The sequence below is a fragment of the Lagopus leucura genome, unplaced genomic scaffold (assembly GCF_019238085.1).
Source record: "Lagopus leucura isolate 7727_CA_CO unplaced genomic scaffold, USGS_WTPT01 Super-Scaffold_702, whole genome shotgun sequence".
NCBI classification, from domain to species: domain Eukaryota; kingdom Metazoa; phylum Chordata; class Aves; order Galliformes; family Phasianidae; genus Lagopus; species Lagopus leucura.
In genome coordinates this window covers 6,239,274-6,263,365 of record NW_024962254.1, presented here as the reverse complement: position 1 = coordinate 6,263,365, position 24,092 = coordinate 6,239,274, and the positions used below count along the sequence as shown (strand labels likewise).

Genomic DNA, 24,092 nt, shown 5'->3' with positions numbered 1-24,092 from the left:
GCCTGAATCCATGCTCCATTCTTCATTCTGCTGCTTGATATGGCATCAGATTTCTTCTTCTGTCTTGAAATCCTATTTATAGACCCAAAGGATCCCTTCTTCTTCTGTCTTGAAATCCTATCTGACCATTGCCATCAGGCCATCAGAGCCACATTTCTTTCAGTTATAAATTGTTCCTATAGTAAACAGGGATTAAATAGTATGTTTATGGCATCCATTCAACAAAGTCAACCCAAGAGGTCATATTATCCTCTGAATTCTTAATCCCAGACATGAACACAGCCTGGGAGAAGAACTCTTTGAGAGCAAACCTGTGGGGAAGGATTTGAGGATTCTGATGAACAAAAATCTGGTTATGAGCCAGCATTGTGCTCCTGCTGCCTGGAAGGCCAACAGCAACCTGGCATCAAGAAAGGGGTGGCCAGCAGGGACAGGAAGGTGATTGTCCCCCTCTGCTCGGCTCTTGTGAGGCCCCATCTGCAGCACTGCGTCCAGGCCTGGGGCCCCCAGTACAGGAAGGACATGGAGCTCTTGGAGCGGGTCCAGAGGAGGGCACTAAAATGAACAGAGGGCTGGAGCACCTCTCCTATGAGGAAAGGGTGAGGGGACTGGGCTTGGAGAGAAGGCTCAAAGGAGACTACATTGCAGTCTTCAGTACTTGAAGGGAGCGTACAAGCAGGAGGGGGACCAACTTTTTATGTTGTGTGATAGGGACAGAGCAAGGGGAAGTAGCTTTAGACTAAATGAGGGGAAATTTAGGTTAGGTTGTTTTTGTTTTTTTTTTTTAAAGCAGAGTGTGGTGATCTGCTGGAGCAGGATGCCCAGAGAAGCTGTGGTTGCCCCATCTCTGGAGGTATTCTAGGGCAGGTAGGATGGGATCCAGGGCAGCCTGAAGTGGTGGTTGGCAATCCTTTCATGGCAGGGGGGTTGTAAAACTAGATGATTTAAGGCCCCCTCCAACCTAAGCCGTTCTATGATTCTACAAATCAGTCTTCTCAAGCAGCCTGGTGCAGTGAGTTAATGCAATAGCAGCAGTTTTCCTGCTTTTTCGTTCATTTTCACAATTGGAAGCAGCGACTTCTGGCTCTTCTGTGCTGGGCCACATGCAGGCACAGCAGGAGGCCCTTGGCTCCTCTGACTGCATTTGCTGTCCAAACAACTGCTCCTCACCCCGTTGTCAGAAGAACCAGTGGGCAGAAAGAAATAATTTGCAGGCCAGACCTGGCTAACAGGCCATGAACTGGAGCAATCTGATCGAAATACATGTTTAATTGAAGCTTGCTTCTTGAATTTCTGGCATGAAATAGAGCACACGCTTTTCTGGTTTAAAGTGATTTCAAATTTTGCACGTTTCAGTTTATGAACACCTCAGTAATATTCAACGTCACTCACACTTTCCAGAGGTTTCTTAATCCCATGTGAGGTCAGCAATGCATACTTCAGATAGTCCTCAAGCTGGCCTGAGTGCGTTGTATGGCATTCGTGCAATTTATGACTGTAGTCACATCAGCCGTGGTCATTTCTGGGAAAATTGTACTTTGCTTGTTTGCCTTTGCTTTGCTTGCTTGTTTTCTCCCAAAATGTTGGCTTTAAGTCTGTATATAGAAATGAAAGTGTTTCATGTGTGAAATGTAAGAAGTTGCCCTCAGGGCTGTACTTATGCCCTAAGTGCCTTTCAGGAGTGAATCTCCGAGTTCTACCAGCTGGGCAGGATCTGTGTAGGGGCACACGTATAGGCAGTATGCCAGGATTGGCAGTGGACTTCAGTGGCTGTTCTCGGTGATTCAGTACAGAGTTTGATCTTCTTGCCCAACCTGGATATCCACAAATTAGATCCCCATTCAGACACACATCAGAGACCCATAACATTTCTAGACTTATCTCAAAGTTTCCCTGGACTGAATTCCTGTCAGAGTATTTACCTGTTTCTCTACATTGCCCCTGCTGTTCATTTAGATAAGAGATGACATTTTACCTCTTCAAGTTGAACGATAGCGCAATATTGAGAAGATCTCTTAAAGAAGCTTCTGCTGCACTGTCCTCCAGCAGCAGTTCCATTTTATTTGTGGAAGATAAACCCTTGGTAAGCAAATGGGAAATGAAGTTTTATGTAACAGGAATCATTTCATGAGAAGACACTTAAAATTCTGTTTATATTTTATGCACACATCCAGTTAAGTTTTTCTTGGCCCCATTATGCAAATGAATTCATCCATCCTAACTCAGGAATTAATTAGTTTTTCTAGTATTCTCATCATGCTGGTACTAACATACCTAACACTGAAAGAGTTTTAGATTCTCCAAGATAACGTTTGTAGAATACTGTTCTGACTTCAGAACATAAAGACTGAAATAGGAATAAGCATATTTAGGGATTGATGAGTTATGAAATTCTACTAATCTGTAACTATTACTGGCACTTGTGATGCATTCTGGTACTAGGTATGATAGGCCAGCTGCCTTCTTCTTCTCTCTCCATTTAGAACACCAGGAGCCAAGGAGGAGATTATAAGACAGAGTATAGAAAGGGATCAGACCCTTTACCTGCAACTCCATCAGAACGTAGATACTTAAACATCTTCAGATAAGTCATTTTAGAATAAGGAGTCTAACAAAGCATCAAGATGTCAGCAGTAGTAGAGCTCTGGAAGAAATTTTTCCAAAAGGATTGTGTTAGCTGCTCAGACAAGACATCGTCTTGAATGGTCAGAGGCCAAGGATCAAGCCACAAAGCTAAAAGAAAGAGAATCAGACTGTATGACGTTAAGAGCCAGCCCTCAATAGGAAAGAAACAGGTAGGAATTGGAAGACACTTTTGGCAAAAGTGACATCTCCTTAGCTATTAATTCGGTCTGATTGTATTAAGAAGAAGCTTGTGCCCATTTTTTAGATGTGCAGTATGCTTAGCCTTGTTGCATAATTCTAGTAGTATGTTTATGAATAAAAATGTATAAATGGGAGCTTTTTTCAGGAGTCTTGCCAAAGGTTGATCGCAGTCAGTCTTACTGTGAGTTGCTGCACTGCTGAACACAGTGCAGGTCCCACTGGTTACCTAAAATGTGGTGATCCAGTAATCTCCTAGGTTAGCTCTCCTATACAGAATGAATCTTGACTAGATTTGCTGTTGGAGTTCTCTCATTGTTCGAGTTTCTCATTTGTAAAGGTGAATCTGTGACTGAAGTCAGAAGATGCACTAGGTATTACATAGGCAGAATAGGCCTTAAATGAATCTTACTTCGGATGGAGCCTTGGGCAGCCTGGTCTAGTGGGTAGCAACCCTGCCTGCGTCATGGGGGTTGGAACTAGATGGTCTTTAAGGGCTCTTTCAACCCAGGCCATTCAGTGCTTCTATCATGATTCTATGATTCTATTATGATTCTGTTAGAAAAATTACCATCATATATTTTGATTATCTATGGATGACCTTGGTCAGACTTCAGCAGTATAGCAACAGTTTGGAAATTGAAGCTGAGAAGATGTGTAAAGACCCATTTTGAATTACAGTTGGCTGACTTTTCAGCAGTCTTTGAAATATTCAGACTGGTTTGGAAATGGGACTTAGTCTCCTAAGTGCTTTTTAAAAGCAATTAGACAAAAGTGTTGTAAAACTGAGGGGCATGAGTTAAAGGGATACAGCTCAGTGGTGTTTTTTTTTCCTCTTCATATATTCTCCATGTTTGGGGTAGATCGCATTCTCAGGAGTCTGTGCATGAAGGAGTAGACAGATGTTAATTCATTTCTTTTGAGTGCTGCAAGATGAATATATGTCACCTCTTCTTTCTCCTCTGGAAGCCCTTGAAAAGCATAATGAGAAGCCAGGAAAAATAGATTTTCATATCCCTTTGTCCATCTCAGTTGTTTCGGATGTTCAAGAGATGAACATTCTAGGCAGAGTTAGCCAAACTCTTTGTGCTCCTGCTTATGGCCCGCCATCTTGTTATTGTTTCTAGTGCAGCACTTTCTTTGTCCCCTAATACCAGACAGAAAGGGTAGAAAAGGCAGTCATAATTTAGTCATCTCCACCAGCTTAATTAAAACAGGCTTGTGTAATCATGGCAGTCATGCCAAGAAATTTTATCTGGCATAATTTTTTGTACCACCTGTACATTAGTTCCTCTCCACAATCCTCATTCACACAAAGCTTTCCAGGAAAAAGCTTTTCATATTTTGCATCCCAAGAATAATAAAAAAATTGAAACAAATTATTTGCAGAGTTTTAATTCCAGCCTATTTCTTCTTCCCTTTCAACTTAGCCTTTAGCAGCTTTCTCCAAAAGTGTTCTTTTTGCTTTTCTTGCAGACTGTATGTGGACGGACCTTTTGGAAGTCCCTTTGAGGAATCCTTGAACTATGAAGTCAGCCTCTGCGTGGCTGGTGGTATTGGAGTTACACCATTTGCATCAGTTCTCAACGCTCTGCTGTAAGTGAACTTAAACTTTGTAAAGCCATTTCTTCTCCCTTTCCAATTTTCCATAATAGTACATGTCAGAAGGGTTCTCAGAGTATTTCAAAACTTAGCATAGCACAAGTGAATGTTTCCCTGAAGAGGGGCAGAGGACTAGGGTATCTGGGAGCGTAAGGAATCTCATGGGTTATGTAAACCAGGGTTTGGCAGAGTTGTGCTACTAATGCACATCAATTGGACAATAGCATAATATTTATACCCTTACACTAGATAGACTATGATTGATGCTTGCTATAACCACAGACCCTTCAGCTAGATTTGTTGCCCAGCATCTGCTTAGAGGAAGCTGTGGACTGTGATAGAGTCTATTTTTCAGTCAGTAGTTTGTGACAGTCTTTCAGCCGGAATTGCAGGCCAACTCTCATGTTTTGTTTGAATTTTGTAAGTGTGCACCCTTAGGGTTTTAAAGGAATGGACTTGACATGGATTCAGATAGTATTTGGATTTTAATTCTATCTGAAAATTTAAAAATGTAGATATGCCTTTTTCTCTACTTTCTTCCCTCTCTATTAAAATGAAACCTTTGAAATTCTCTTCAAACCAAACCTTTCATCTCTTGCTTCTCTGTCACACTGGCAACATGGATCCCCAAAATGTTACCCTGCATGAGTTAGGCTTGTTTTTATGATTGTTGTTGATGGGTTTTTTTATTTTTATTTTTTTCCTGGAATGTTAGCTCAGATCTTCAGTCACTTAAGAACCCCCATTTCACATCACAGCCAATCAAAGCAACAGTCCTTCCCTGAAGTCTCAGAAGGCTGGATGGCTTTGGGAACACTTTACAGTACACATCTGAAGCATTTATACTAAGATGGATGTGCCAATGTGCAATTCTAACACAAAAATGAAATTAAAACCTCAATTTAAATGCCATGTTGTTCTTCCATCCTTGATCTGAGCTGGACCTGCCAATGCTGAGCATTTCTGAAAATGAGCAACCCCATCTGTCTCATAGTGTATCCCTGTGAGTCCATCTTGGGCCCCTTCATTTTCTTTCCCTATCTGTATATCGAACATCTTCTCAAAGAGAAAAACTGTGAAAAGTGGGTACAGTTTTTCTTAAAGCTTACAGTCCAGAGGAGTAAGCTGCCTGTTTTGCTGACCGTTTTCCTTGGGATGTTTTATCCTTGACAATGTTTAGTAAAAGTGTCACAGATCATAAATGATAGGACATCAGCAGGTAATGAGATGGTTGCCTCTAGCAGTGTGTTATTAGATGCTATAAGAACTCGTGCAGATACTTAGCATCCAAAAACTTCAGCAGTCTGTTCTTTTGGTTAAAGCCATAAATAAGTTTCCAAACAGCCCATCCTATAATCTGACTTTGTAGCCCGTCTTCCTCTTGTTCACTGTAACATTATACAGGGGAATAATTCTATGATTCCAGACACGAAAAAAAAAACAAAACAAAACACAGAACACTCTCAACCTGCTTTCATTCTCAGTATTTAAACATCAACAACAAAACGCCAGTGTCCTGGACGAGTTGCCTATTGTCGTTGCCCTGGCTGAGAAGAACTTGGCAGGTGTGAAAATGCAAACTGCCTTAGGATGCCAGCGCTGCAGAGCAGTGAAGCCAGTCCTGTGGTGTCAAGGACATGCAGACCTCAGAGAGATCAGAATCCTGTCAAGCAGGAAAGTCGTTTGTTTCCTGCTCAATTATGTTCCTGTTCTGTGTTCTCAATTTAATTCCTGCCCTTCCCTGCACTTGACTCCTGAACCCTACCCCCTATTTTTAAGAAATCATGACTTACATTAAAGAAAGCCATTGGGGAATGAGAGAATGGGCAGGGGTAACATTTAAAAATGTGTGAGAAGTACTGTATACATCTGGATTTGTTTACAATGAGAGATTTCACCTTAATATATCCTCCTGAAGTTAGACCCAAGTGTGTTTATCTGAGTTGAGATTTTAAATTTGTGCTTGACTTGTTTCCTAAAATCTTACAGTCCAGCTGCAGTGTTTCATCACCAAGAGTAGCATTCTGTTGCTGAGCTATAGTAATTCCTTACAAATTCCTTACATTTTTCTCTTTTATCCTTTTTTTTTTTCTTTAATGGTGAAAGGCACTTACTTTCCTCACTACTGCTTATGGTTATCTTGTCACATCTGACCAGGCTATGACCCTTTGTAAGGGCTTGTATTAGAAGCAATCAGAAGAAAATCCTGAGTAGGAGGAAAAGTAGGAGGACTTGGAAGACACACTCCCCCCAGTCTTGATGCATTTTCTTTTCATGTGACCTGTGAAATATGAGTTCTCAGCCTCAATATGTTCCTAAGAATATCTCCATCTTTGCTTCTTAGGCATATACTGTAAGTAAAGGGCATGGGGAGGTAGAACAGTAGCTGGATCTATCATTTATGTGTATCTGTTAGTACAGTACCTGGCTGAGTCTGCAAGCAACTTTAATAATATGGTGGGTTGTGTTATGAAGCCTTTTCATTGAAGTTGGCTCTTGGATCTGGTTTTTGAAGTCGGCAGTCTGTGATCTTCTCAGTCTGAAAATCTGTGTAGAGGATGTGGACACAAACTGTTCACTGGACATTTCAATGTTCAAAACAACAGCAGACAGCATTGGCTAGCTAAGAAAAGATTTCCTAGACATTTTTGTTTGGTTTAAACTCATTAATCATTAGGGTTATTTTCATTTCTGTTTCCTGTTCCAGTTTGTTCCAAAACTTCCTTTGTGCTGCAGTTGCATTTTGTTTGCTTTCGAAATCTGACATAATATTCATGTTTTTCTAAACAAAATGTCAGAATCTGTCCATGACTGCACTTTATCACCAGCATTTTGGAAGGACTGTAGCGTTTCTTACAGTTGCCTGGAACAATGGAGCTCTAATTTGAATTGGTCTTTGTGATTCTGCTGCAGTATTATAATCAACCACAGGCTTTCACATTTATTGGCAGAATTTAGTCCTGACATTACTGTGTTTGTCAGTATTTTTCTCCTAGGGGTTGCTTTATAAATCTAATAAACATTTGACATAATACACTTGAACTTAGAATGTCTGCTTTGCTTTGAAATAAAAGTCTGATGATGGTGGTGCATGAATCCATATTTGCAGCCCAAATTGTCTGTATACTTGACATCTTCCAATGCAGAAACACATTCTGTGAGGGGTGTTGGTCATGTGCTTGAGATTTATTATTCTAATGATCATCCACATGGACCGTGCTGATCATTTCAGTGTCTGATAGATCACAAAATGAAAAACAGCTTTGCAGTTGGCTTCTAATGCGTTTCCACAAATGAATATAAAGCATCTTAGTTGACATTCTCTTCTTGAATGATAATTTTTAATTCTTCAAACATCTCATTTTCAAGTGATGACTGGAAATGCTACAAACTGAGAAGACTCTACTTCATCTGGGTATGCAGGGACGTCGAATCTTTCCGCTGGTTTGCAGATTTGCTCTGTATGTTGCATAACAAGGTAATAGGTGTTGCTTGGAAGGATGCTGATAATGTAATAAATGCAAAATTTGTTCACTCTACAGCTGGCATGCTATAGAGAATGCAAGCAAACTGCAGCTTTGCCTGAGTTACCTGACCCACACTCCATTGTGCTTGAAGCTCCACAAAGCAGTTTGAGTATATCTCATAGTATTTCACTGCACATTATTGCTGGAGAATTATCTGTGAAATTTATGAGATAGAAGAAGAACATGCCAAGTTGGGGAGTCTGAGTGGCTTTTGCTTTTTGGTTCATACGCAGATTGAGAAGGGAGAGGGTTTTACAATTTTAAGTGGATTTTAAAAGCAGTGTAGCTTTCTAAAATAATACTTTGTTCACAGCCTGATGGGCAGCATTCTGGACTGCACAGAGGGATGCTATGCAAGCACATCTTCATTAAAAAGCTTACTTCACTGATGCTGAAACTTCAGTCTATCAAGATAGTAGTCACAAGTTACTTTATACTTATATTAAAAGAAAGGATATTATTTCACTAGCTGTTTTTATCATCCTCCCAGCTCTGGCAAGAGAATCGACCAGACTATATAAACATCCAGCTGTACCTCAGTCAGACAGATGGAATACAGGTATGTGGTTAAAAACTGTTTGTAAACCAAAGTAGACCTTGGGGTAGCAGACAATGCAAACTGTCAGTCATATGCAAAAGAGAGTTACTGCAGATGGCCAAAACAGGAAATGAGGCTATAAACTCTAGTGATTGATTCATTAGTAGGGCAGGAGAGCAAGTTCCTCCCCACCGCATTAAGAGAATCTAGTCTAGCAGTCTTAACTTGATTATATGTGGGCAAAAATCCATATCTTCCTTTTCTAGGAAAGAGGTCCTTCCAGGCCAGGCCACAGACCAGACAGTTGGCAGGTTTTGATGGGAAATCTAAATCATTGCTGGGCTAAGAATCAAAGCAGGATAGTTGTAGGAGCGTGGTGGCTCAGATCTCCTTCTAAACTAAATATTTTGAGAGAAGCTAGCTACTTTTGAAAGCTTCTGATCGGTTTTGTCTGAGATATAGAAGTTACAAATTCTTTGATGCATGAGACTGGAAATTATTCTGAACTGTCAATGTCATACTATAAACCACAGTACTGTGCTTATTCCTCTACTCCTGTAATCTCCCATAGCTCTTTATGCTTATGATCTTCATTTTACATTATTTAGCACACAATCCTGAGCTTGACTGTACTGCATCTGGAAGCTTCACCATTCACTGCCACAGGCCCAGGAGTGAGCCTGACAATTACTGCAAAACATGAAATGCAGTGAGAAGCCATGCCCGGAGAATTTTGATCTACCTGGTATCAGGTAGAGGCAGAATAATATTTATAGCTCCAGCACAGGCACTTTGAAATAGTTTAGATAATGTGATAGCTACAGCAGTTATGAACAGATTTAATGCCTGGATGACATGTCATCTTGAATGGACTGCTTGAAAATTACCTAATTGTGAACCTGGTAAGCAGTAAGGTTAAAATTAAACTTGAAGCAGGATTGTGTGGCAAAGACACAGCAAGATTGTAATAACAGACAATTCAGTGTAAGTTTTCTGATACTGTGTTTGAAGCAGATTATGAATTTATTATTTAAGTCAACTTTGTTTTAAGTCTTCCTTTAAAGTCACTTTTCTTTTGTGGCTGTTGAACAAAGCTGGCATGAGCTATAATGCTGCTCATGATTTCTCAAGGGGATGTTAAACTCTACTCTCCATTGTCTTACAGCTTATGTGTTCACTGAAGTCAGTCCAAGTACTGACTGCTACCAAAATCAGGGCAGTTTCATTTCATGCTCCCTTTGCTCAGGAGTAGTATGCCAGTGTGTCAACAGGCAGTCAATTCCATCCTTCAGCAAATACCTCTTGAATATAAAAGGCCACTGGAGGATGAGTTGGCCAAGCCTGTATTTGCATTGGCGTGAGCCATGTTTCAAATCATTCAGCAGTGGAGGGAATGTGGGAGCCTGGAGAAGATGTAATTCCCCTCTCCATTCCTATTGTAGTGGATCACAAAACCTAGGAAAGGTAATGCCCTGCAATGGAAGGGCATTTGACCTTGTAAAGTGCTGGTGACCTAGTGCTGCTGGAATGAGTTGGGTTCCACATGGGGACTGATTTTGGCTGTTTTCTACTGTTGAAGCAGCACAAAGCAGCTGGCAAACGACTCTCAGGGAGAAATGGGAGATTTCCCTAGTTATGTTTTCAGGCCTGGTCTTAGTAGTTACTTGTATGAAGTGGAAAAAAAAAACAAAACGACAAAACAAATAAATTTTTTGCATCAGCAGTGTTTCTTCCAGCTAAGCATTAAAGGCCAACGAGGGAATGAATAATAGGAGCACAGTTATTGTTTTGTGGTTCAAATAAATTGGTTTAAAAATAATGAGTAGATTAATGAGCAGCTGCATGAAGTGTATAGCAAACACCAAGGAGACCCATTGAAAAGGCAGTGAGCAGAGGTGATGCATGAAATAACTCCAATTTTAATCACAACTGTCTGATACTTGTGTTCAGGTTTTACACCTCATCAATATGTCAGGTTGGGCAGTGTCAGAAATGGGATCCCTGGGTAATATGAGGCAATCTGCAAATCAGGCAGTATGGAATTTTTCTTTCCTTGCAGAAGATAATTGGTGAAAAATATCAAGCTCTAAACTCAAGGCTTTTGATTGGACGACCCCGGTGGAAACTCCTTTTTGATGAAATAGCAAAGTATAACAGGCGGTGAGTACCAGTCTTCTTGTAGGATGCCACAGTCTGAAGGATGGGGATATTAGATCTTTGCAGCTGTGTTTGTATGAAAATGTTTTTTGAGTTTTATCTTAGAGTGTAATGTTCAAGGTAGTAATGTTGAAATTAGCTAGTATTTTTGCTGTGAGAGATTGCCTGCACAAACTGAAACATGGGTCAGGGCAATCCTGAGCACAAATTCAGGCTGGGCAGAAGTTGTATTGAAAGCAACCCTGAGGAGGATGTCTTTTGAGAGCTGATGGACGAGAAGCTCAACCTGACATGGCAGGATGAACTTGTAGCCTAGAAAGCTAACTGTATTCTGGACTGCAGTAAAAGTAGGGTGGCCAGCAGTTCAGGTAGGTGATTGGCCACTTCTGTTTTTCCTCTTGAGACCCCACCTGCAGTAGTGCATCCAAGACAGACAAGAAGGATGTGGAGCTGTAGGAACAAGTCCAGAAGAGAGCCGTGAAGATGCTTAGAGGGCTGGAGCACCTCTCCTTTGAAGACAGGCTAAGCTGGGCTTTTTCAGTCTGGAGAAAACTCCAGGAAGACCTCAGTGTGGCCTTCCAATACCTAAAGGAGCCCACAGAAAAGCTGGGAAGGGACTCTTTGTCAGGGACAGATGAAAGGAACTGGATTACAAAAAAATAAATTGCATGAGAAAGACTCTGACTGCCCTGTATTGTTTTTATTCTGAGGATATATTGTCTTTGGGGATTTCTGACACTTCTTTGTTCTTTGTTAAGACCTGGCAATGCTTTTTTACTGTTCTATAGTTCAGTCTAAAACAAGACAATTGTAAACCAGAGAAGACATACATTTAGACCATGGAATATATTTTCCAGATACAGCTTTATTGATTGGTTATGTGACACCCTACTGACACCCTCAAAAGCTGGTTTCAAAGAAAAGATCATACGAGTTTTCCCTATTCCACTTCTGTCAAAGTCAGTAGGGTAGGAGCAGGTTACCTGCAGTAGCTGTCGAAGGAAATCTGGGTGCACCAGTGTGAGAGGTACTCTGCTAGTCTCACTCACTAACGTCAAAAAGATTTTGTCTTCTGTTTCACTTCTGACCTGTTGCCCATGGCTTATTGATTCTTCTGGAGCTGAATATGAATATGGAATATTGAGCCTTGTATCTTGAGTAATATTAAGTAAGCTGTATGTTGCACTGTTGGTAGTGAATAAAGTTGGTTCACATCCTAGAGGAAGGATGTTGTAGAAAGGGTTCCTTGCCCAGAATGCCTCAAAGACTGCTGCAAAGCAGGTGAATACCACTTAAATAGGGTTTTGTAGTAGAGATCCATGGGAAGGAAAGTTAAATAGAGAGGGCAGAAAAGCAAGTTAGCTTTGTCTCAAGCTCCTGTATAGAGAACTGTTAGCCTTTTCTGGTACATTACAGTATCTTTTTTTGTTTAACGGTGCAAACCAAGTTTTATAAAATAAAAATGGAAATGGTGGTGCTTCTGCCACTTCCATGCAAGGTTGCAATAGCACAGAATATGGATGAAGCTTTTAGTGGTAGTCCTACTTGCTTTTTCTTTTGTGCTTTCTGTTGCATTATACGTAATTAGACCTTTCAAGTGCCATTTGCTCTGCATTTTCATGTCAGGTCTTTGAATTGTGCCACCATTTCTAAGTGAGATGTCTTTCATTTCCTAAATAATGTTCTGCGTATTTTGATCATCCTGCAGCTGGCTGAGATGTAGGCTTTCTCACCATCTGTCATCCATTTACCACAATTTATAGATACAGGTAGTTCTTTATAGATACAGTTACCTGTATGCTGATGTAGGACATCTAGATGATAGATAGATAGTACGACCTGTAACTCAGTATCCCGGAGATATTCAGATGCTAGAGATGAATGTTCTCTCTGTTTCCCTGAAGAAGGCATTTTTCTCTGTAGTCTAAGTCTTCCAATTTTCTAGTCTCCTACTAACTTTATTCCAATTCCTATTATTCCACCTAAACAACCCTGTCATATTATGGATACCAAAAAAAAGAAGCTGGGCAACCAAGTTTTTTCCAGCATCTGGTGCCAGTGTTCAATTGTTCACATGCATTTGTAATCAACCCCTTGGGTTTGTTTATGGGCAGCCAAGAAGGCAAGATGTTTTCCATTTTTTATCTTGTGATTTTAGTAAAAGCTGTGCATAAATAAACACACAGCTGGCAAACCTCTCATCAGTTTAACCACCTGATTGCTTTGTGGTTTGTGGATTGTTGCTGTTGTTGCTGTTTGAGTCCCAAATAGTCAAAGTGCATTTGTAAGTGTGAGCTTTGCCAAAGCTTCAGAGCATGACATTGGTCAACCCAGCATCAGTTTCCTAACTCTTTCCTCTGAAGAAAGCAGGGCAGACTCATGCCATCTACTGTTGATATTTTATATGGCATCTGCAGTCCCAAAGATGCACGCTGGGACTTTATGTAATAAATTATTAGTCTTGTTTTTCTTGTTGTTTTGGTTTGTTTTTTTTCCTAGGACAGAGCAGCACTTGTTTCTGGTCAGTTGTAGCCTGAGTGCAAAGCTTACACCATGCCAGTGCTGCTGTGCTTTCTTAGCTTTGTTTAGTTCAAGTAGATTTTTTGAGATGGATTCTGACCTAGAAAATGATATAAATATCCATAAGAAAGGAAGGCATGGAGCACCACAGTACATTTCCCATGCACTATGAAGAAGATATTCCTCTCTATGAGGAATAATGTAATATGGAATATGAGGAATATCTAACGTGGAATTAAAAAAACTGGAATATTTCAACTCTGAGTCTGTCATCTTTTGAGTAGCAAAGTATATCAGTTTTCCCTGCAAATAGGGACGTGGTGGGCATAAGTAGGGCAGAATGTGGGAGGTGAATTGTGGGAGGTAAGTGGTACCTGGAGTGATGTCCAGAATAGCCGTCAAGGGGGGTATCCCTGGGAATCCCTGGGGTAAAGGAATTAGTGTTTCTGGAGACCTTGTGAGTCAACCACAGATCTCTTGTGTTACCTTAGGCAGATCACTTCACTTTTCTGCAACTCTTTACCCTCCAGCCATTCTGTTTACTTTGGAAGGATGTTGCTGGGATGGGGGTACATTAGCAGAATGTGCTGCTTAGACATTTGTACACTGCTTAGGTATGTCTGTGCTTGGGAGGTATGTATGAATGAAAATGAAAGGGAGAAAGGCAGATGAATTCTGGGTTTTATTCAGCAGTTGTCTATACTAGTTAGACTAATGAAAACAATAACATTCAGTCAAATGCGCAGTAGGAAACAGATTCTTTCTGGCAGCTTGCACACCCTTTTATTCTCTGTGCACAGAACAGAGGATGTTCAGATTCTTCTAGTGGAATTTTGTTTGAGAACAAGCAGTAGCTTTCTCATTATTTCTGCGAATCCAACCACCAGTGCAACCATCCTTTGCCATTAAAAGAAGTTCTGCCAGGAGAGAGGAGTTCAGTAGATACATATAGGAACGAGAAAAAAAGAGTATGAATATTTGCCATGGCTTGCTGTGAGAGCATTGTAAGGTGCCTACACAATGACACAGTTGCTGTTACCTCTGTAACTTTGTGATGCTTTTTGATGTCTGAGTCCTCAGATGTGCTAAGCCAGTTTTTGTATGCAGTTATACAGCATGTATGCATGCTGTGCTTTGTGGGCTGCTGCTTAACGTTGAGCACATACACTTGGCAGTATGCATCCAAGATTTCTTTTTCTATGCATTAATTTTCTGATTCTCTCACCAAATACGTATACAGGCACCATTAAACTGTGCATTTGAGTATCCTTGTGTGCTAAGACATGTTATATTAGTCACTGGACAAATACTAAGGTAGTCCTGAGGCAAGGAGCAGAATTCAAGTCTTCAGCCTCCTGTGAATGCTGTAAATCTTAATAGTTAGAACCATATTCGCTTTTGTGTTCTCTCTCCATCCCAGTAAATCATACAAAATTTTCTGTGCGGTGCCACAATTTCAGCAGGATGATGAAGAATTTATTTTAATAATATAGAAGAGACAGCACTGTGTCATCTTTCCCTGCTCCATCCATACTCGTTTCTTCATCTGTAAAAAAAAAAAAAAAGGAGGTGATGAATATCATGAGTGGCTCAGTCCTGCTGTTGTATACATGCCTTGTTCTTCTGCCTTGAGCCATTAAAGGTAGTGTGACCATGAGTCTGACTTCAAGTCTGTGTTTAATGTGACCAGAGAGCAAAGTGGTGATGTCAGCGGAGTGCTGACATATCACCTGATAGCTATTGATGATGAGCAAAGGTCTTATTCTTTTCTGGCTTTTCACAAGGCTTTCCAGTGCAGCTGATGGAGGAAAGACTGCATGGTAGTGTGAAATGAATGCAGTGAAGTTGTCCTGCTACTGACAGAAATAATCATGTGTTAGTAGTGCTCTGCTTTCATTAGTGTAACAAATCATCACTAGTGGCCAGATCCCCTGCCAGTGTAAATCACAAGTTACAATGAAGAAGTCGTTACGATGAGACACGTTAACAAAAAAGAAAGTGATTAATTATAGAAAAAAAGAGAGTGGGATGTACTAGTTTTTTCGTGCTTGGTATCTTGAGGCTGAGATGAGGTACTTTTCTGCAAGAGTTATCGCTGTCAAAATATGTAACAGAGTTTGATGCTAGGATACTGGCTTCTTTAATATGAGTTACATGACCTTGTGAGCTGTTCTCACCCTGAAATCTTTGCACAGTGGGCATTTGTATAATTCAGTGAGACTTAGAATCCAGTTCTGTCAGTTGTTATAAGTCACTGCTTCTTGGCAAAGTTGTAACTTTTTTCTTTTTTTTTAACAGGAAAACCATTGGAGTTTTCTGTTGTGGCCCAAGCAAGATGTCTAAGATACTTCATAAACTGAGCAACAGCAGCAACCCTTACGGGACGAGGTTTGAGTATAATAAAGAGTCCTTCAGCTGAAAGTCTGTTGGACTTGGAAGAATCTCTAGAAGATAAAAGTGCAATTTTTTGTTTGTATAACTTTAAAGTTCCACTGTGGTTTAAACAGAAATGTACCAAAGAGTAGCACAGTTTTTCTTATTTATGATTATTTAAGACTCTGGAAAATGATGGATATGGCAGTATACCAACAAATATTAAGTACTCATGCTCAAAGCCAAATGTGCTCACACAGTATTTGTGGCAGCGGTGATTCTTTGGAATTGTTTCTGTTAATTAAAAAGTACTAATGCTGGGGATAAATGCAGTTGCTTTAAAAGCCAGTGGAAGAAAAATCTGTGGAATGTTCTTCCACTTCAATCTTCTGAAGTTGGATCAATAAACGAAACCCCCAGGTTAATCCAAATGACAAGTCATAGGGCATTTCAAACAACTGTTGCTTTTGTTGGCCTATAGACCTTGTGACTTTGGAGTGCAGACACTCCATATTCAAGGTTTTAGGCGTTACAAAACTGGGATTCTGTATTTCAAACATACTCTGTAATGAGTATCAATATTCCCACTTTGAATAGAGGAGAGAGGGAATTTAGGGGAAGATGTAAATCAACGTAAGGAAAAGTGAGCACAACAGCCCTAGCACCTTTGGGCAGACTCAGCCATGATGTATATCACAGCCTTTTGGCAAGGAAACAGCTGTACCTGGAAAACTCAGTATCTAGCATCAATTCAGCATTCAGTGAGTTTGCAGAATAAGTGTGATTTATGCAGCCAGAAAGATGGAGCAAGAAAAGCGATTAACAGGAGGAGACAGGATATGATGTTTTATTATACCACAGGCTCAGCATGGAAGTTGCACTCACTTTGCACTCACATGCCCTGAATGTCAAATACTTACAGCATTCAGATGTTCTTAGTGATTAATGTACAATGCAGCAGGCTGAAATCCTATTTTAGCAGTTGTGGAATGTCTTTGGTTGACTGCGGTCCTTTGACTACCGTTGCTGGAGTCATGCTTGTTGTTCAGTCTCACTGATCTCTTGTTTGTTCAGTCCCATTGGTGTCCCTGAAAGCAGCATTAGTCCAGATCTGCAGCAGGGTAGGAGTAAAGCTTTCTTTACTATGGCTCTTAGCATCTTGTGTACAGATACAAACTTTGCAGGATTTGCAGTTTTCAGTGTGTTCTAAAAGGGAGGGTCTGAAACATCCAAATTTAAGGTCTTCTTCCCTTCTCATTACCACAGCTGCTTTCCTGACTCTCATAGTTGCCATGAGGTTGAAACGGACACTTCAAAAATTCTTTGATTCAGAGTAGCAGCATTTTACTTACTCAATTCGGTAGCCAAACCAATTTCTCTTATTTTCTCTTGACCTTCTTTCTCGTATTATTTTGCCAAGAAAGGGATATTTAAGCTGGAGTCAGTCACATAGTTCACATAAATACACCACAATCTAGAGCATCTTAATACAACAGCATTGCTTTACTCTTGCTGAAAACCTGGCCCTTCAGCAGCTGCCCAGGAGCAAAGCCTGTAATGTCTGCAGCATGTGCAGGTCTATGATTGCTCAGCATCCCTCATATCACAGTTCACCTGTATTTAGCACAGTGTATTTGATTCAGCATAGAGCTTTCCAATGCATGCATTTTTCATTTTAGTAAAAACAAATCAGTAATTTCTCACAGCACAGGCTCTATACAGGATTCTTCAAGTATGGGTTTCAGCGGACAGAGGCAAGCTTCTCTCTGGTAGGTGGTGTTGTGGCATGTTGTGTGTGTAACTAGTGAACGTGTATTTGGTCTTTTCCATGACAGTTTCTGCTCAGGAGTTGCTCAAAATGGTGCAGCTGGATTCAGTGCAGCAGCACGGCCCCGCAGGGATGTTTTTTACTGCCTGGACTTTGCACTGAAGTTCTTGCCTCTGACTCTGCTCAATTTGAAATTGAGGAGGGAAGGGAAGAGCCAGAGATGGACTAATTTCTACTGATGAGAATTCTTTAAGTAGCCTAGAGGAGAGAGAACCCAAAATTGAAGTGTGAGATGGAAGCCTACACTGCAGCTTGTGATTTTTATTTATTTATTTATTTTTAAGTCTGAATCATTATTTTCCCATTGGATCTCCTTCATCTTGTCCCTATAAACAAGAGGTACACAGAACAGTACCAGTTCTTCTTTAATTATTAATATTTTTCCTTATACTGCCTGTGTGGATTTCATAATAAGCACAGCACTGATGGCAAAATGCATAATCAGGTATTGTCTGTATTGCAGGCTTTTTTGTTTGTTTGCTGTTAGCTTAAAGCATGATTGAAATCATGACTGTGATTGAAATCACGACTCCATCTGTTAGCCACAACCACACAGTGATCATTTTTCTCTTGTTTTAATATCTAGCATCTAATGTTTTTTAAATATGGTATAGAGTCTGCTAATCTCAATGATGTTCTTTGTGGTTTCACATCTCCTCTGATAGCTACCAGTTCCCTTACTGCATAATGAGCAGTTAGTTTTGTAGCAAGCTCTGCGCTAATGCAGGTTATCCTTTCTGGCTCAGCTGTTACATAGGTAGTGCTTTATAATTAATAATAGCACTGTACTCTTGTGCTGAATTCTAGCAGGAGCTGACACTGCGTGGAGGAATGTTATCCCCTGTTGTTACATTAGCAGTGCTGTCAGAGCAAGAAGCTGGCAGTCTTGTCCTGTGCCAAGCTCAGCTGACCCCAGCTGACAGGCTGGGGACTGTCTACCTGTCTGGAGAGTTGTGAGATGTAATGAATGTTACAGGATCTCTTCAGTGCACCTTTAGCAGGTTTCTGTAGTTGCTATTGAGCTGTATTTGTGTTCTATTTTTTGCAGTTTCTTTCATTTGACTGAACCTTTCTGTTGCTCACGTGGGTATTACTAGACTGGATGAGTGTGGGTTTGGTGGAAAGTTAAAGTGTCCGTTGCTTTTTTTCCTTTTCTTTGCACTGTGCTCTTTAGAGAAGCAGAAAGTCTAAGGGTGAGTGACTGTGACTTGACCTCAGCAGTGGCAAATGTTATTTATAAAAGCAGTTGGTCTGCATTCTCCTTGCTGCTTTGTAATGTTTCACTTTAGCTTGCAAAATCAAGCTGAACTTGCTTTTAAACTGCATACAGTTTTTATATGTACACCAAATGTACATGAAAATATAACTCTTTGCCAGGCAAGTAAATGAAGGCTGGCAGCACCTAATTCCACTTTTACTGTTCAGTTGAATTTATGCTATTTAATGTCTCTTTACGTGTTACATTTGTGTCCTGGGAGTGAGTCTGCCATAAGCTTCCTGCTGACAGGGGAAGAATCCCACCATGTATTGTGCTACTTCTTGCTCACTTGTCCCGAAGCTACAGACCCTCAGTGGCATCTTTGTGCTTTATTCATCATAAATGTTTTGGGATTTTTATTTAAAACAGGAGAGTTTTTTCATGCCATGATGGAAGCCAAACCCTTTCTCTGCAAAGAAAGCCCAGCCCAGCAATGTGAGAGCTGGAGCTTTGCACAGCTGCATTCATCAGACTTCCCCAGGCAGTCCTGGTCCCACATCACTGAGCTCGCCTGTCTGAGTAAGTGTTTGCTACCATAGTGAAGGGCTGCAGAGATGAGCCATGGGAAGCAGCCTGCACCTCAGAGGCCTGCATTCCGCTCCATTCCTCCAGGATGGTTATTCCAGCCCTGAGTTTGGAGTCTTTTCGCCTTGCAACCCCGTTTCTGCTTAGAGCACTCAGTGTACATGATTTCTTCCTTGTCCTTTTATCTGCTCTTCTAGGAGACAGGATTAGAAGGACCGAGAGATCCCTGTGCACATCCTTGAACCTAGGCTGAGGAGAGGAGAGCAGGATGTACCACATCCCCCTTGCTGCTGACTGCACTGCTTAGAGCACTGGTAGAAATGTTAAGCCAAATCTGCTTTCCAACAAAACGCGTATTGTTTTGCCACACCAAACTAGAGAACAGTTGCTGTGAAAGGAAAAAAAAGATAAATCCTTTCTGTTTGAAGACTCCTGCCCACATAAGCCTGATGTGAAGATGTATGGAAACACTGCGCATATTCAGCTTCCAGCAGCACTGGGGGTCACACACTGCATCCCTACAATGGTCTCTCTGCCTCAGCACTCAACTCCCATAATTATTCTTTGTTGCAGGTCTTCACCTGTTATTGTAGACTCACAGAATTGTAATCTCACTAAGTTTGGAAAAATCCTCTAAGATCATTTACTCCAGCTGTCCTTCTACCATTAATATTGCCCACTAAACCATGTCCCTAAGTACCACATCTGCACATTCCTTGAATAGCTCCAGGGACAGTGACTCCACTAATTTCCTGGGCATCTTGTTCCAGTGCCCAACCACTTTTTGGTGAGCTTGCTTTTGCTCATAGGCAGCCTGAACTACTCCTGGTGCAACTTGGCACCATTGATCTCGCAGATCAATATATATCTATATATGCTTGTGTGCACACACAGGCTGATATAAACTCAGAGCAACTTGTGAGCATTCTCTGCAGCCAGGTGCAGAACTGTCCTTTTGCTTCTAATGCCTTTAGCACGGAAGTGAGGAAGCAGTTTGGAGCTGACTGTGAAGGTGCAGATAATATGAGTGGTAGGCTGGCCTCTTGGGGAGTGGTAATTGAGCTGTAAAAGCCTAACAAATCCAAGAAGCAGCCTAAGAGAAAAGCCTTTGCTCAACACTGCACACCAGGTTGTAGTTTCAAACTACAAGAAGTTGCTTACAAAAGCCAGCAGGAGGCTAAGTAGTCATTGTCAGTAGGAGTCTGAGCCCCTTAAGTCAGAGCAAAGTTATTCAAATGCAATGTTTACTTGTTTAAAAAATAAAAGAGCTTCTAGGGAGATTAATTTTCACTTCAGTCTGGCAATCATTTCATAAACATGCCAGTGTGATTTAAGGCAAGCTGGATCTGTTCTTCTCTGGATTATGCATCTGATTTGTCTGCAGTTTCCCACCCCTCACAAATAAAAGCAGTTTTATTGTTTTAACAAAGAGGATTTTAAAGCAAAGTTTAATCAAAATGCCACTGGCACCCGTGCTGAACTGAGCTTTTCTGTAATGAACGTGCATTTATCAGGGTTATATAGAAAACAGCTGAGGACTCAACTCTGAATGGTGATTTGGAGTTTGAGTCATCTCTGCTGTTGGTGTATTTAATTAAGATCACTGTGATAATGCACTGGTGAAACACATGGAGCTGAAATGAGACTTTTCATTCCCATAAAGAGGTTGTTCCTGTACTAAGCACAATAAATTCCAGAAAGTCTGGGTTTTCCTTTATAGGAAACCTGTGTGCTCTGCTAGACTGGCACGTACAATGAAAGCACCAGATTTTGAGCAACAAATGCTTCTTCAGGAGCTGTTTGAGTGTTTGTAAAGATTTCTCATTCTGCTAATTGCATCACCCTTGTTGTAGGAGGTATGGGATATGTTTTCATCCTGTGGACTATTTCTGAGGTTAGGAATAGCTCTAAACTTCACTGTAGTGAATGCTCAAGCTTTGCAGTGTCTGAAGCATTATATTGTCTGAAAGGATCATATAATGGGGACATGGTTTAGTGGGCATGGTTGGGCTAGATTATCTTTGAGGTCTTTTCCACCTGGATGATGCTATGATTCTATCTGTATGCTGTAGAAATAGCGAAGGATCTGCCCTATTCTTTGGGGAATACAAGGAGAAAGCTGGAGAAAGCAACCCATCCCAATTGCAGATTGCCTCTTAATAGAGTCCTTAGATTTCAGGGTGTGTCATACCTTGTGAAAAGTACTATTAAGTATTTTAAGTGCCTCTTTCTGGCAAAAGTCTGGCTTTCCTACAGCCCCAAATCTGTACCTTCTTCCTAATGATCTGCACTGTTACACCAGGAGAGGGGGATCTGTGAGTAGCTCCTGAAGCTGTCAGCTGAGGAGCAAACCGAGGCGGGCAGGGGAGGATGATGAATTCCAGCACATGAACAGCTTGAAATATTTAGAACGTGGAAGCAAAGGGGAAGGTGGGAGACATTCTCCCTGGCTCTTCAGTAGCAGAAATTAAAAGCAAACCCTATTGCCTGGATGTGGATGCTAATTCTCTCTGGGGTTTGAGAACTGTTGTATACAGAGATAGCCTTTCAGTGGTCAACTGAAAGCTAAAGCACAGAAGAAAACTGGTATATTTTAGTAAAACACCTTGGAAATAAGTAATTTACTTGAAATAAATTCACTATTGATTCCTTCTAGTTAACTTGTGTCAAAAAACATCTACTTCTGTTTTGCAGCTTTGGGGTTTGGAATGGCTTTACTTCTTTTTCACCAGAATCGTGGAGTATATATAGTTCTCCATGCTAGCTGTAAGTAGCTTTGACAGTTCAATAAATACATTCTGTGTTCTTTACAGCTGACCCTAGGTAAGGACAGCCTTGAGGATGTGAAGCAGCGTTGCATAAATGTGTAGAGTACATAGCAACACTGAGAAGAGAGATGCTGCTGTGTTGCTTTGGTGCACTAGACATACATTAAAATTCTGTCACTGCAAGGTCGCATTGCTCATCTCATACTCTACAACCCTGAATAAGAATGGAAGGTGGGGGAGGAAGAGCAAAAACTTCCACCTTGTGCTACTGCTGAGAACATACTCATCAGCAGCATTTCTTTCTATTTCAAAAGAGCATGCGATTTCTTTTCTAAGGATAATGGATTCTTGGTGCTAAGTAATGGTGTTTGCATGTTAGTGGTAACATGCTACTTCTGAACTGAATAAATAACACCTCTGGGTCTTTTCTTCTCCTTTAAATTATCAAAGAGAAATACCAAATGCCACACGGCACACAGAGTGGACTGTGCCTTAAGCTGCTCCAAGTGCAGCCTCGTTAGCAGTGCTGCACAGAAATCATGCAAGCTGGTGGGAAGATGCAAGGTTTAAGCAAAGAGGAAAGAACTCTTGAAAGAGAAGCACAACAGTGATATATCATTTGAAACCAGAAGCAGGCATGTCACAGCAGTGGCCATCACATCTGACTGGTGCTGAGTCAGAAGCCTACCTTACAAGTATACCTGGCATCAAGGAAAGTTGAGAGCTCTCAAATTGAGTCTACAATGTGAGATGAAAGCAAATTAGGTGAGCCACCTGTTTGGTTTCCAGCTTGGAACTTGGACCTGCTCTGTCTGAGAGCTTCTTGTATAGATAATGAGCTGATCTGACTCCCAAGTGTGGACTCAGTTGTGTAGCTAACTGAGGGTATGTGCATCCCCTTTGTATTTCTATGGCTTTGCAAAATCAAGTTGCTTAGTGACTGGGAGCAGAGTATCTTACTGTAGGGTTAGTTGCTCGAAATCCTGTTCTTTCCTGTTAAGAACAATGGCCTGACCAGATGAGGATGATGACTGCCAGTTTCCATTGGTGAATTAATATGGCCTGCCCATATTCACACTCATGTTCATGGGAAAAAAAAGGGAGAATCTGCAGAGAGTGTCTAAGTTCTTTGTTGTTCCTTTTTTGTGTCAGAACAACATAATTAGCTGATGGAAGAGAAATGATTAAATTGGGAAGATTGATCCATGGTATTCTTTCTGATTCCTTAAATGCCTGTAACTATTCAAACTGTGCTTTTTGAAAGAAACGTAATGGACATAATGCCCTCAAGTGGAGTTAGACAACATGGCTGGGATGCAGTGTGGCAAAGTGTCTCCTAATGACTGAAATATCATTGTCTGTTGGAGCTGGAGGCATCGGTGCTTTCATTAGTCTCAGTGTATTCCATGGAAACGTAGTGGGAGCTGAACATTCAGCTACCCCACTTCCTTCCTGTATACCTCCAGTCTTCATCTGGGTTTGGTGCTCTGACCTTTAGATTACTGGAAGCCACCTTGTCCATATGTCACCGAATCACAGAATGGTTTGGGTTGAAAGGGGCATTTAAAGATCATCCAGTTTCCTTTTCTGCTGTCACTCCCCTCCCTCAACATCTTGTTTGTGTCAGGAAACCCCCTCTGCTTCCCTTCACTCAGGAAAATGATACAATGGGAAATGCAGAGTTTATTTTACTCATAGCCATATTCATAGCCATAGCCACTGCCTAGTCTCCTAGTCTCCTTTATAATGTTCCTAATGTATCTGATCTAGTGAGAGGCATGTAGTCACCATAAATAGCAGTAGTTGAATGGATGCAGAATTCTAGCCCAGAAAATGCTTTTTTAGAATGGGAGGAGAGGCCATGCCACAGTGATGGGTAAATGGGAAAAACGCACAATAGCCAAGATTATATCATCTTCTGGATAAGAAACGGGAACCCGTTTTGTGAAATTCAGACTGTGGTCATCAGTGAAATTAAGTAGTGTTTCTGCTTTTGCACGTAGGCACTGCAAGACAGAGGTCAGTGATGGAAAGATTTTGCTTCTTTCAATTTCGTTCTCTATTTCCATACAACTCCTAGCTTATCAGTGGCATATAAATTCCTCTTTCACTGTTTAAATATTTCCTCACCTGATTTCTTTGCTTCAGGGAGCTTGAGAGCTCACTGTTCATA

At 40.9% G+C, this 24,092-nt stretch overlaps 1 protein-coding gene across 5 annotated transcripts in view; it reads left to right on the top strand.

Moving 5' to 3' along the window:
* Positions 1–23,009, top strand: part of NOX4 (NADPH oxidase 4) — a 111,390-nt gene extending 88,381 nt beyond the window's left edge. For 2 of the 5 annotated variants that reach the window (XR_006177306.1, XR_006177309.1), the window contains 7 exons: positions 4,300–4,419; positions 7,795–7,903; positions 8,443–8,511; positions 10,550–10,650; positions 15,466–15,555; positions 18,996–19,145; positions 19,349–23,009. Coding sequence is in view for 1 of the 5 variants with exons in the window: in XM_042862490.1 (XP_042718424.1) it covers positions 4,300–4,419; positions 7,795–7,903; positions 8,443–8,511; positions 10,550–10,650; positions 15,466–15,555; positions 18,996–19,065 (559 nt within the window). In the remaining 4 variants the exon portion in view is untranslated. Of the gene's footprint in view, positions 1–4,299; positions 4,420–7,794; positions 7,904–8,442; positions 8,512–10,549; positions 10,651–15,465 lie in introns of all 5 variants that reach the window. The other 3 variants (XR_006177307.1, XR_006177308.1, XM_042862490.1) reach the window with 3 other exon arrangements.
* Positions 23,010–24,092: the final 1,083 nt, after the last annotated feature.